Here is a 14,740-nt window from a genome sequence, read left to right on the forward strand (position 1 = left end):
GCTCCCATCGCTAATAGATAGTATGATGAGCAATCTGCTAAATTACATGTTGATAATTTGCTTTATTGGGGTGGTTTCTCTTCAACAAACTTTTGCACTTCTGCTCACATCTCTTTAATCTCATTTAGAGTAAAGGATTCCTCCTTGTTTCTCTCTTCTTCTTCCTCAGACGAGATCCCATCCAACAGCTCTTGTTGCACGCAATCAAAGTTTATTGGTTTCATCTTCATCCTCATTCGCCTCCAGTTTCATGATCTACCTCAGGACCGAGTCTCTTTGAACACTTTTTTTTTTTTTTTCAAACCGAGCACAACTCAGGTCTATCGCCTCTTTGAACACTGGTGACTTCTCCTAAAAGTCAAATAATGCAATTAGCCCAGAGTTTTTTCCACGCAGAATTGAGGGTTCTCTTGGTGGCCCCCATCCCATTCTTTATTGATGATATTGAGGCTGTGCACAATATTGAAATTTGTTCTGTTTGGTCAATACCTACTAGATACTACTAAGTACTGCATGGGAGAAGATTACTCACAGTCTAATGGTAAGTATGATGGAAATTCCTCTGAGGAATGTTTACGAGCTATATCTGTGGTTTGGTAGTAGTACATGGGTAGGGGAAAGCAAAGAATAGTCGGTTCAGTTGTGATCACATGAAAATGAGTAAATATAGCACAAAATTTTTGCTTGTAATGTGAATCATCGCTCATTTATCAAGCCAAAATTTGTTTAAAATTTTCCTCATCTTGCAAAACACTCATAAAACTCTCTCTTTATACTCTTTTGGGCAAGGGTGCTCAACCTCTAGGGGAATGTAGACAACTTCATTCGACTTCATCGCAGGCCACTTGTCTGATCTGGAAATGTGTCTCAGGCCACTCAGATGATATGAAAATGCATCACACGCTACTTGAGTTGTCTGGAAATGTGCAGTGAGTCACTCAAGTGATTTTAAAGTGTATCATGTGACACTTTAGTGGTCTGAAAATGTTACGTTGACAATTTAAGTGGTCTTGTAATTTCGAGGACCCACTTAAGTGATCTATGAAAATACAGCAGGCCAGTTAACGGAACTGTAAATGTGTTGTGGAGCCGCTCAAGGGATCTGAAAGCGCTCTGCAAGCTACTTGAGTAATCTGCAAATGAACAGAGCCACTTTAGTAATCTGCAAATGAACAGAGCCACTTTAGTAATCTGCAAATGAACAGAGCCACTTTAGTAATCTGCAAATGAACAGAGCCACTTTAGTAATCTGCAAATGAACAGAGTCACTTAAGTGTACAGGAGGTGTGCCCAGTGTCGCTTAAGTGTACAGGAGGTGTGTCCAGTGTTGCTTAAGTGTACAGGAGGTGTGTCTAGTGTTGCTCGAGTGACTTAGAAATGTGCTTGAGGTCGCTTGGATGATCTGGGTTTGTGCTGTTGGCAGCTTAAATGATCTAGATATGGGCTGCTGGCAGCTTAAATGATCGGATGTGTGGCATTGAAATTCAGTAATCTGGAAATGTGCGATGAGTCACTTGAGTTTTTTGGTTATTTGTCATGGGCCACATCAGATGATTCAGGGGGCCAAGCATAGAGCATGTATGGTATAGGCTGCAAACCCAAACCTTTCTGAAGCTGTGCACTAATTGTTAGGTATATTTCTCAATGAATATCAGTTGAGTGTGTTTAACTTCATTTCTTGAGTGAGTTGCATCTGGTATGGGTGCAAAAATGCAGTTCTGAAATTTAAATTCACTATACAGGGTGAATTGCGAATAATCTGCCAAATGAAAATGGGTGATAGATGAACTCAAGTGGAACATAAAACACCATAGCAAACTTGTCCTATCTCTAACCGTTTTTAAGTTATAGTAGAAAATGGATTATATAGAAGTAAAATGTGTCATGTCTGAAAAAACACTACTTTGTGCAGTTTCTGAAAGATCTATACATAAATTAAGCACATATTTGGAAACAGCAGAAAAATTCATATAAGGTGACATTTTCATTGAATCTGGATTTAATGGCAAGCTACAAGTGCTGAAAGATTGTCAAAGTTCAAAATCGAATTGTTGCCAAAAATTTTTAATCGCCAATTCAGCGAACACCCTTCTAGTTACAATTGGGCAAGTTTATCAAAAACTTGCAACAGCTATCAAAAGAGCCTACATTACATCATATTGGTCCTCTCGTTCAAGAGAAATTCAGTTGGCTGAAGTTAGTTTTCTATGGTTCCAACTTCAAGGTGCAAAGGCGAGCTGATCTTTCTGTTAAAAAGTCTCACCACAGAGAGAAACAGGCCTACAAAGGGTACAAATATTCAATCATTACACTTCACTTCTAAAATAATAGATGGCAGCACCAAAAAATCAGACAGCACTAGATATGCACTCAAACTGTTAGGTACACACACTTACACTTCCTGCGCAACTCAGTAGGTAGTATATTGCAAATGGCGATAGGCCTGTGTTGTGTCGCTTTGAAAGAAAGTATAGTATACACCATTTCCATATTCGTGTACAAGTGCTACACATAAGTATTCATACGTGTAAATTTTTGTGTAAATTACATTAATGGAACTGAAATTATAAGAAGTAAAATAAGTAGAACATGATCCCCAGCGATTTAAGTATTTGAGAAATTAATTCTGTGTCCAAGTGATGATGCCAAACTAATATTGTCTCAACGTTCTTTTCATAGCTCGCAGTTCCCGGTACCAGTGGAATAAACACTAAAGTTACTCATCAAACTCATCAAGTTCATCCAGAGCCTGCTCCAGTAGTGGAAAAGAAATAGTGAGTTATTTTTTTGTTTGGTTGAATAAACTTTGAACTGGTGTCACAGTATAATTAGCTCTTATCACATGCACGAAACTGCCACAGCAGGATTGAAAATTAATATTAATACAATTAAGCTTTTCTTTAAATTAATTCAATCAGATTCTTTTTGGAAATGCTAGTAGACAAAAGAATTATTGTTTTTATGTAAAAAGTTAATCGCGCGATTGTAAAATTAACACAACTCAATAAGACACTAGATTAATTAATCCTCACTAAGACATGCTATAAGAATCTTGACAAATTGAAAAATAATAATTTAACTGCCAGCGAAATTTCTTAGAAGTCAGACTTTTTATTTTATATAAATGCTGTCAAAATAATGTGTTTCTTTTTAACTTTGCCAGAACTTAGTGAAAGTTTTTTTGTGTTGGTAGACACACTGGCATTATTCATAAAAATTCTGTATTGCCCTTAGACTCCAATTTAATTTATGACGCGTATAAAATTTTAGGTGCAGTTGCCGCTGTTTTAGTCACCATGGCAACCTTGCACCTAGGATTTGCCAAGCCCTGGTAGCTGCTCAAGTACTTTATATAATTGCTGTTTTTGTTGTTCACTCGAAGTTTATTTATTCTTACGTTAAAATTCACATTTTATTTTTCAGTGTTGAACCGAAGCTGTGGACTCTAGGTATGTTTTCTAATTCCTCTTTTGTTATTGTTATCGTAATGGAAACACAAACTTACTGCAGTTGGTCTTTCTCTTGGCTTTGTTTTTTGTTGTTGTTTTTTTTGTAAGACTGAAAAATTTTCCTTTAAAGCTCCACCTCCTCCTCCACCACCACCTGTACCAAAAATGATATCCAGGTCTGCACAACACAAGAAAGTCATCGTACCTCATAGTGTGCTTGGAAACCGGTCTTTTTCACAGTAGGTCTTTTTCACATTTTTGTATAGTGAAAGGTTGTTAGCATATGCGTAGCATAACATGTGCATAAATAAGGCAATATATATGTTTTTTATATTCAAGTAATCCCTGGAAATATATGTGTGAATTTCTTATCTCTTTCTACTGTTGACTTTATGTAACTCAAAGTAATATCAATTTCTGAGAGCACTTAAGATACAAAAAAATTCCTCTACATATCGCTCTTTATAGAGCATATTAATTTTTACTTCACTATTTAATCATTATTTTTCTGCAACCCCAGAATCTTATACCTCTTGAAGACGTTGGAGTATATGTATCACTAGTTAGAAATCTGCCTACATAAAGTTGTCATTCAAAGAGTGCACCGAGCAAGATTGGAATTTGCACTCAAGTTACCCCAACTCCAGAATCCTGAAATCATCAGGAAATACATTTGAATCTTGAGTGCAGGAATGTTGAGACTTTTGAGATCTCAGCTCATATTTATTCATTGCCTTGGCTTGGATGGAGCTTGCGGCGTTGGTCACTGTTTGCTGCTGAATGTTTTTAGTTGATGTAATCGAACTTGTTTTTCTTGTACAGTGGAATTAAGTGTATAGTCTTTTAAGTAATTTAATTTATTTTCTTGTTTCACCATCCATTTTCAATTCACTGCTAGATGAAGGTCTCTGAATTTTTTCAGTTTTACTCAGTCTGAGGCCTTTGCCTTCTAGTTGAGTTCAGCCACTTTTTGGATCTCATCGATTCAACTTGTTTGGGGATGCCTTCTCCAATGTTTAACACCATGGGGTACCAATCCAGAATACTTGTGGTCCATCTGTTGTCTTGTCTTTTTGCAGTATGTCCATCCCATTCCCATTTTAAACATTTAATTCTTTCTATGATATCATATACCTTTGTGTGGCTTTCTTTTATACCTTTCTTAGTACCTTTATTAGTTATTATTTATTAATTAGGATGAGATTTTGTTTATTTATAGGTGTTCATTCAGGAGTTGAAAAGCCAGTTGCGCTTCAAATCAAAGAATTTATATCAAAGGCAAATGAAAAAAGCTACTGACTCATCAAATATGTGCCTTGCGAAATGTACCAATCTATAGATAGAATGAAGTTTTCTTTTAGATCATACTTCAATTTCATTTTCCTTTGATATTCTATACTTGTTGAAGTCCCCTAAAACAGTTGATTTGAAGCACCTGGCTTTTCAATTCCTGAGTAAACACCTATAAATAAACAAAATCTTATCTTTATAAATATATAATTTCAAACAACAAATAAGCAAGAAAATAAATAAAATTAATTGGAGGGCTATACAATTATTTTTGACACTACAATTATTTTTGACTATACAAGGAAAATGTGAAGTCAGTTACATTGATGGAGTTCATTGTCGGAAGGGAATGCTCCTGTTGGTCAGCAGATAGGACTAACTGATTGGCTGATTTCATCAATTTGCTCTTATCTTTCGAACGGATTAGGTGCAGGTTTCACGCTCCGTAATGCAAGAATCCATACTCTAAATTAACTTGATGGCCTCCTCTCTTCTGTTAAAACAGTTTGGATGGTTTGCTTTCCTCTATCACTGCCCTATATAAACAAGGGAATAAATCATCTTTGCTTGCCAGCAACATCAACTTGCCTGACTCCTTGAATTTTATTACATGATCATTGATGCACACATACTTAATCACCACAGACTTCTCTGCTTGTCCTGTCTACAGCTTCCCTCTCATATTCCTTCAGTCTTGTTGCTACTGATCTTTGTAGTACTGATGACTCCATCAGTCAACCATATTCAGTGAACAACCCCAATAAGGCAGTTCCATCCATGCCAAGCCAATACATAAGAATGGATTGAAATCTAAAAAAGTCTCTAAGATATCAGCTCTACGATACAAAAACATTTGATGATTCCAATCAATAGAGTTGAGAAAATGTTGAGTGCAAACACACTACAGCCTAGTAGTTTGAAAAAAAAAATTCACTAGATAACGTGCTGGAAAAACTGATCAATTAAATATGGTTAAATCTTAATTGATCAGTTTATTAAATATATAATTAAATATTTGATACTTAAATTTTTCTTACTTAATGTATGATTTTAGTGATATCAACACACTTGTCAAGTGCACACCATTCAGTGCTTTGGATCGTATTCAACCTTTTACAGTCACCATTGCTACTAACTGTCTTCTTCTCATAGTAAGTACATCCCATTTTGTTTCAGTGTTAAGTTCTTTCATAGTTTGTCACATGTAGTGGGTAATTAGAACTATATTCCCTGATTAGGAATTTAACGATACATTTCTCTTGATTATTGCCACACAGGGGAATTAAAATTGTTTGTTCATACGATTGCTCAGGGCCGTCTTAAGAGTATTATGGGCCCAACCTGGTAAATCTTAGAAAATTTCAACCGGATCTCATTTTTGTGAGGCCTCTCTTCTCTTGAGGCCCCAGCCGGTAGGGCCCATGCATTAAGATGGCACTGGAATCGCTATTTCTGTAAGCATTGACTTCAGAAGTATGCTTCCAATTACGAAAAGTTTTCAAATGATGTACAGTTTCTTAAAATGTCATAATTTTTTTGAGGGGTCTTATACATAAAAAAAGACATTTTATACAGCTCCTGTGTGCCAAAACTTCCAATTAATGAAATGTAGATCATTTTGTGAATGTGAAATGTACTCTGCACGGGTTTGAGCACTTGGGTCTTCCTTTGATTGAATCCTGGGAGCTTCAAGACATTCCTATTGGATCTTTTCTGAACTTTGCTCCAGCTACAGATCTCTACTTAGGACTTTTTTTGGTAAGGGGATAGTACAATAGACATCTGGTCCCAGTGCTAGGTTACATGGAACCACATATAAGTCTAATGTAGATCATATTGTGAAAGTCATTTACAAAAAAAAATTCATATTTTTAAATTCAGCATGTATCAAGATATTTTTGACTTTTCAGCATGTATCGCCAACAATTGAGGGTGTGGTTCGCAAATTGTTAAAACTAAGATTCAAAATGTAAAAGTTCTGTGAAAAATTGAAATTTAATTAAAATATATATGATTGACGCCAAAGTAGGCCTGCACAATAGATTCAAATTAAATAATGAAAATAAGGAGTTAGAGATGGAATTTAAAAATTATGTCAAAATAATGAAAAAAAAATCAAGATAACCAAAGAAAATATTTTTTCAATAAATTCTGTAACTGCAATGATAAATAAAACAATGGAAAATTATAAATACCTTAATAAACAAAAACACAGGATCTACAAAGAAACCTGTCAGTAAACCTATTGAAGTAATAACTGAGGAAATGAATGAATCATCAGTGTAGCTAGAATTGAACAAAATGAAACAAACAATGCAGAAGAACTCTATATCAATTACTCATATCGAAGATCAGTATATAAAAAACATAGTTATGAATTTGAATAATAACAGAGTTACTGGATACAATGGCATAAATGCCAAAATATTAAAAATTATCAGTAAATATCATCTAAAATTTTTATCTCACATGATATATACTTCATTTAAAAGATGGTGTGTTTATTGATAAATTGAAATATACTATTGTTAAGCTTATACATAAATCTGGATACATAAATGAATATAATAACTATTGTCCAATATCAATTCTACAGATCATATCCAAAATAATAGAAAAAGCAGTTAAATATAAAGTATATAAAGTAATGAACTTCCTTAACTCTAAAGCATACTTCGTTGAAAATCAATTTGGCTTCCTTGAAAATAGAATTACCGAAATGACAATTTTGAAACTTTCTGAGTATATATATATATATATATATATATATATTAATAACAATAAAAAACCTATTGCAGTTTTTCTGAATTTACGCAAAGCATTTGACAGTGTCAATCATAATATACTCTTAGAAAAAATATATAAATCCGAAATTAGGGAAATTTTGCTTATACACTGAAGAGTCAAAAAAACTGGTAACCTGCCTAATATCGCGTAGGGCCCCCGCGAGCACGCAGAAGTCTGCAACACGACATGGCATGGACTCGACTAATGTCTGAAGTAGTGCTGGAGGTAATTGACACCATGAATCCTGCAGGGCTGTCCATAAATCGGTAGGAATAAGAGGGGGTGGAGATCTCTTCTGAACAGCACGTTGCAAGGCATCCCAGATATGTTCAATAATGTTCATGTCTGGGGATTTAGATGGCCAGCGGAAGTGTCTAAAGTCAGAAGAGTGTTCCTGGAGCCACTTTGTAGCAATTCTGGACGTGTGGGGTGTCACATTGTCCTGCTGAAATTGTCCAAGTCCATCGGAATGCACAATGGACATGAATGGGTGCAGGTGATCAGACAGGATGCTTACGTATCTGTCAGGGGTCCCATATCACGCCAACTGCACACACCCCATACCATCACAGAGCCTCTACCAGCTTGAACAGTCCCCTGTTGACATGTAGGGTCCATGGATTCATGAGGTTGTCTCCATACCCGTACACGTCCATCAGCTCGAAGCAATTGGAACCGAGACTCGTCAGACCAGGCAACGTGTTTCCAGTCCTCAACAGTCCAATGTCGGTGTTGTCTGGCCCAGGCGAGGAGTAAAGCTTTGTGTCGTGCAGTCATCAAGGGTACACGAGTGGGCCTTCGGCTCCGAAAGCCCATATCGATGATGTTTCATTGAATGGTTCGCACGCTGACACTTGTTGATGGCCCAGTATTGAAATCTGCAGCAATTTGCGGAAGGGTTGCACGTCTGTAACGTTTAATGATTCTCGTCAGTCATCGTTGGTCCTGTTCTTGCGTGATCTTTTTCCGGCCGCAGCGATGTCGTAGATTTAATTTTTTACCGGATTCTCGATATTCACGGTACACTCATGAAATGGTTGTATGTGAAAATCCAAATTTCATCACTACCTCAGAGATGCTATGTCCCATCTCTCGTGCGCCGACTATAACACCACGTTCAAACTCACTTAAATCTCGATAACCTGCCATTGTAGCAGCAGTAACCGATCTAACAACTATGCCAGACACTTGTTGTGTTACATAGGCGTTGCCGACCGCAGCGCCGTACTCTGATTGGTTCCATATCTCTTTATTTGCATACGCATGCCTGTACCAGTTTTTTTGGCTCTTCAGTTTAATTGGTTTAAAAGTTATCTCACTCATAGAAAGCAAGGAAATAAAATTGATAATCATACCGGTTCATTTAAGGAAATTATTCGTGGGGCCCCTCAAGGATCTGTACTCAGTCCCATTTTATTTCTAATCTATGTAAATAGTATTCAATATTTACAATTAATATTAATATTTGCAATAAGAACATCATTAGTTACGTCAATGACACAGCAATAGTTATCTCAGATCAATACCAATCAACTCTCAAAAATAAAGCTGAATATGATATCTTGGTGATTTCAAATTGGTTGAAATGTAATTAGCTAACCATAAATCTTAAAAAAAAACAATTTATTTATTTCCAGTTGTACACTAATGATAATGTAGAGCTTATCAAAATCCAATATCATATAAAATATTGCCTTAGAGAATGTTGTAGTTGATATGAGAAACCAACGAATTTAACTGTTTGGGTATTACTATTAATAAAAACCTTAAATGTGTGGAAATCCCAAGCAATGGCAATAAGGGGTCATTCAAGTATTACGTCAGCATCAAGGGGGGAGGGGTTTGGATTTGCTGACTTTTGATGACAAGGGGGGAGGGGGTTTGAAGGTTGCTTATGTTATCAACCATCCCTTTTTGAAGATGTGAAATATTCTAAGTTGCTGACAAGGGAGAGGGGGGTCAATGTTCTGCTGACTTTGGCTGACAAGGGGGAGAGGGGGTCAAAAATGGCAAAAAATCTGCTTACGTAATACTTGAATGATCCCTAAGTAATAAACTAAATTCATCAATATTAGAATCTACTCACTGAAAAATATCATTTCCCTGATCTTTCTTAGAACAATATATTTTGCCGAAGTTCTGTCAATTATACAATGTGCTATTACAGTTTGGGGTGGGGACTATAACTCTAATATCGACATGGTCAAAAATGCTTTGCAAAAAGTAATTCATAATATATATCTCCAAAAATCTCCATGAGTCAGGATTGCAATAATGATTATAGATGCAATATTCAAAAACTTAAGTATCTGAAGCAGTGAGCATTGAAAGCATTTATCTTTTAAATACAGTAAAATCTCTCATAACTGGCACCTCCGAACAACAGCCACACATTTTCTTGGAACAGAACCCATCCCATTAAAGAAGTTGACCTTAACATTAAGGTTAATCTCTGAACAATGATTTCTGAATAATGGTCATTTTTGGAGATAAAAATGAAAGAAAAATTATGCATTATCACATAAAAATAATCCTACAGATCTGCTTTAAAGTTTTTCTTTTCTTGAGTCCTTCAAACATAAATATAACTATGGTTTGCTTTCCTACATCAATGGTTTTCAAAATGGATGGTCTATGTCATAGACCAGAGTCTTTGTTTTCTATGCTGTTTTTTACCAAGGGTGCCTGGGTAAGCGCTAATTGAAAATACTGCCCTGGATAAAAAAAAAAAATAGTTGATCACATTGGAGAATGAATCTGATGGGAAAAAAGCATGTCTCTGGATACGAGGGTTATGGTGGAGTTGTATGAATTTTTTTCATGAGCTTTTTGAATGAAATTAACAATAAAAAAATCACAAATAATGTTCTTCATGAAAAAATTCACATATTTTTTTTCAATGCAAAATAAATGTGTGGCAAAACAGCTTCTTCTAATTAATTATAACATGAGTTTTTATAATTCTACAAGCAATTAAAAAAATTTATAGTTTCAGATAGGGCTGCAACTAGGGGGAGCAGGCCGGTCTGGTGCCCCGGGCGCTGAACCAGGAGGGGCGTCGAATGCATCCTTTAACTGCTTCCTCTACATGCAAGGAATGCCAAAATTCCAGCTTGCCCCGGGTGACAAAGTATGTAGTTGCAGCCCTGGTTTCAGAAATACAGATCCTTCTAATAATGGTAACCTCCCAATAACAGCCTTATTCGCTCAGTTCTGTTAAAGACAGTTTCACTTTACACTTTAAAGTAATCTAAATAAAATAACTGATAGTTGAGGTCAATTAATTTGTGTACGGTACCTAACTATTGAGATTCTCAAACCAATAGGCCTATAAACTTACCAACAAAGCGATAAGTTGCCAAAACATTGTAGTTTTTCATCTTTAATGTCTAGATGAATATTAGATTTAAAAATATGGAGCTTTTTGCAAATGGCTTTTTAAAGCCGGTTCTATATTTCACTAATTTTAAGTTTTGGCACACAGGGGCAGTAGTTGATCTTTTAGTCACAATGACAATTATATAAAAAGTTAGTTTTTTTTTGTTTTTATGTATATGATCTCTAAAAGAATTTATGGGATTTTAAGAAACTGCATATCACTTGAAAACTTTTTGAGATTCGAAGCAAACTTCTGAAGTCCACAGTTGCAGAGATAATCCTATGGACAAAGAATTTGAATCACCCTGTAGAGATCTGTTTCACTTTAGTGAGCAACAATAATTTTACGTCAGAGATGAAAAATCTATATTTTTTTAAAAGTGTATGAAATATTGTTAGCTCTTCATATTCCAATATTAAGTAGATCAAACAATACTATTATTTGTTATACATGATGAAAATTTGCTCTTTATTTTTTTGCTATTTATTTACACAGATGTGGAGGGGGGGAGGTTGACTAAGTAGGAAAATTTTCTATATGACTTCCTTCCCTTTTTTATGCAATCAGTTTAATAATATGATAATATCTTATAAAGTATCGTTAATCAGTCCAGATCATCATAGAAAGGGGAAAAATCTGGCTGTAAGTAGGGTGTTCTGGCATCTTGGAACACAAATGTTTATTAGTTTTAACAGTATGGTGGACATGCATTGTCATGCATCAAACACTTCACCAATAGTCCATTCAAGTATTACGTCAGCATCAAGGGAGGGGGGGGTTGAATTTGCGAATTTGATGATAAAGGGGGGGAGGGTAGAATGATGATAACATCATTGACCACCCTCAATGAAATTATGAAATATTCTTTAAAAAAAAATCTTTACTTTCCAACTTTATTAGGAATGCCAAAGAGTCAATGAGAAAACCTTCCCTAATTTGTGGGTAGTTAAACTAACACCCCAAATCCCTAAAGCAGAATATTTTGTATTGTTCTACAACAAGCCCTTGGCTGACTGGAAATGTTCTGTGGTAAAAATTCCCACAATAGCATTTTCTGCACTTTTTCTTAAAGTTCTTCCAGGTTCTGTAGTAGGAGTAATTTTTCTTTGATGTACGTCGTAGATTTCGGCATATTCTGCTTTGGGGACTAACATTCCTATAGATACGTCCTCTATAGACCGCCCTAAAATCCAGTCTTACTTATGGAGGGAAGAGCTGGGTATTTGCTAAACTGCATTGTGTCCACTTCTTGCATTGTCCTGAGTGATTTGCTGGACCCTCATATGTAAGCCGATGTATGTTCTTTGAACAAGGAATGGTAGTTCACTGAGGTGTTTTAGTGACTGAGGAGGAATGTCTATTTTCGCCCTTCCACCTATGCTAAGAATAGAATTTTTTCGTGAATGGGGTGATTACCACCCAATGAATTTATGATTATATTTATGATTACCAACCCATCAACAGGCTGTGATGATTACTAGACTAAAAAGGAAACTGGTACTCTGAAAATAATTTTATTTTGGAAGGCTTTGCTTGCAACTAATATGTGCAATTGTGGGACATGGAAAAGAACAAAAGTCTGGTGTAGTTATTTACTTTTCTCCTGAAAAACTTGATCATGTGTGGCGTGGGCCAAACTTGCGCTAAAAAAATTGCAATCATTGATCAGTCAAGACCAAACACATCCTCAATAATTCCATGAAATCACATTGATGGCTAAATATGAGGCAATGACTTAAATGGTTGTTTTTAATCAACCTCTTGCCATTACCTTGTTAACATTTTTGGAATTTAGAGAAACCATGATGAAGGCGAGACCTAATGGTCAGTACTTCATACCAACTAGCAACGACAATCTGTACTATTCCATTAATTAATGCTTAGAACATTAATTAATGAACTTAAAACCCAAGCTAAAATTATAGTGTGTTCTGTCAATAATGATATGAAAAACAATCCCAGTGAATACATAACAAAATTCACTATAGCAGGTCAGACTCACACAGGATCAACCTTTGGAGAGAGCACAAAAAGCTTGGGAGGGGGTACAATGAATTTCTTAAATAGAAATTTTATGTTATCAGCCTTGTTATAGCATTGAAATTAACAGAAATTGATTATAATAATACCTAAAGGTCTTTTTTTCGATATTTTAGTTTTTTAAAAATATTTTTTTGCATCAAAATATATTTTTGCTCTTCTTGGGGGAGCCACAAGCCCCCTATGCCCCCCCCCCCCCCGCATATGCTTTTGTTCCCAATATGTGGTTGGAGGTGTTGGCACAATGCTTGAATGGTCCCTAAGCTAAAATTAATGCAAGAAAAGTGCTGCTATTAAGGTCTTTGATAGCATGACTATAGTAGTATCAACTCTAAGCTTGCAGTGTGACAAACCTAAAGAGGTAGTATGGCGAAAGTACAAATAATCTTCGAGTTTCTTCATATTTTAGAGTTCAGAAATTGTCATTGTAATGCATATCAATTTCTCTAACTCAGCGGCTCTGTGTGAACTCACAGGGGCTCCGCTGCTGCTCGAGGAAAATAAATAAAAAAACCCAGTAAATTTGAAAAAAATAATTATTAATATTTTTGAATAATAAAAATAAGTCAGAAACTTTGATGAATAAATAAAAAATAGGTGTCTGGGGCTCCGCCATAGAAATTACATACCGGAAAGGGCTCTGTGGGTCAAAAAAAGGTTGAGAACCTCTGCTCGAACTCATTAGTCGCAACTCCTCTCAATACTTTTCAGAAAAGAAAAAAAAAACTTTCTTGGCTTCCATAGGAGCCTATGCTATACCAATAGTTTTTACTATTCCTCCCCTGTCTATTCCAGAAGCCTCCAGGGAGTGATATTGCTCTGTTTGTGAAACGGATGTAAATGACAGTTCTGCATATCCACAACATGCTCTGATTTAATCATTATTATGTCTCTTGAATTTTATTTTTCCTACTGCAAAGTTATGGTACCAGCAGTGATCTACACACATTGATATATATCCTGTCTGTGTTTTTACAGGACTTTCATTGTCATTTAACAAAAAAAGAAGTCGTTGGGTATTTGGGTGGCAACTGGGACATTGCATCACACAGTAAGTTCAATTATTTTTGTTTTTTGAATAATTCTGTATTATTCTTGACTATGCATCGGAAAGGAGGAATTCAATTTTCATATTTAGAAAAATTCATAATTGTTATTTTTTATTTTCTTGAAGTATGTAATTTGATCAATATGATTATATTATATTTTTCTCCCTTTTTCCAGATCTTGCCATTCTTCAAGCATTCCCTTGCAGAGCTGGTTTAATGGACAAGGAGAACTCTGCTATAGTCGAAATTGAAGTTAGTATATTTATTGCAAACATTTTGAATCCTTGTGGTGCTGTGTAAAAGTGTTAAGTCATGTTGTGCAAAATTATTGAAAATATTATTATAATTTTGAAACTATTATTCAGATGTCAAAAAATACATTTTGTTTTCATCTAAAGATCCGTAGGTCTTTGGAGCGTAGGCATCTGTCTTTGGTTGGGTGGTATCATAGTCATCCATGTTTTGCTGCTCAGCCAACGATAAAAGACATTGACAGCCAGATGGAATATCAAATAACCATGAAAGGAGACAGCGACTCTTCGTATACTCCCTGCATGGGACTCATATGTGGTGAGCATTCGAATGGTTGAATGATTTATAACATAACTAGTATTGATAACAGCAAATTCTATAATTTCATCCCACTCCATGATTAGTTTGTGCAACTATCTATAGATCTATAGCAGCTATCACATCAGTTTCTATTATGGAAGGTGGGTTTAGTAAGTTATCAATTATTGTGATAT

The 14,740-nt window shown here is 35.5% G+C and overlaps 1 protein-coding gene across 3 annotated transcripts in view; it reads left to right on the forward strand.

The window, feature by feature from the left end:
* LOC149075022 (MPN domain-containing protein) overlaps nt 1-14,740 on the forward strand; it is a 35,703-nt gene that overhangs the window by 15,100 nt on the left and 5,863 nt on the right. For all 3 annotated transcript variants that reach the window (XM_089246036.1, XM_089246037.1, XM_089246038.1), the window contains 7 exons: nt 2,680-2,774; nt 3,424-3,449; nt 3,580-3,688; nt 5,794-5,890; nt 13,924-13,996; nt 14,170-14,246; nt 14,393-14,564. In XM_089246036.1, the coding sequence (XP_089102162.1) occupies nt 2,680-2,774; nt 3,424-3,449; nt 3,580-3,688; nt 5,794-5,890; nt 13,924-13,996; nt 14,170-14,246; nt 14,393-14,564 (649 nt within the window). The remainder of the gene's footprint in view (nt 1-2,679; nt 2,775-3,423; nt 3,450-3,579; nt 3,689-5,793; nt 5,891-13,923; nt 13,997-14,169; nt 14,247-14,392; nt 14,565-14,740) is intronic.

The sequence above is a fragment of the Pholcus phalangioides genome, unplaced genomic scaffold, assembly GCF_987345545.1.
Source record: "Pholcus phalangioides strain wild (caught in Gottingen) unplaced genomic scaffold, Ppha-v1.0 ptg000016l_1, whole genome shotgun sequence".
NCBI lineage: Eukaryota > Metazoa > Arthropoda > Arachnida > Araneae > Pholcidae > Pholcus > Pholcus phalangioides.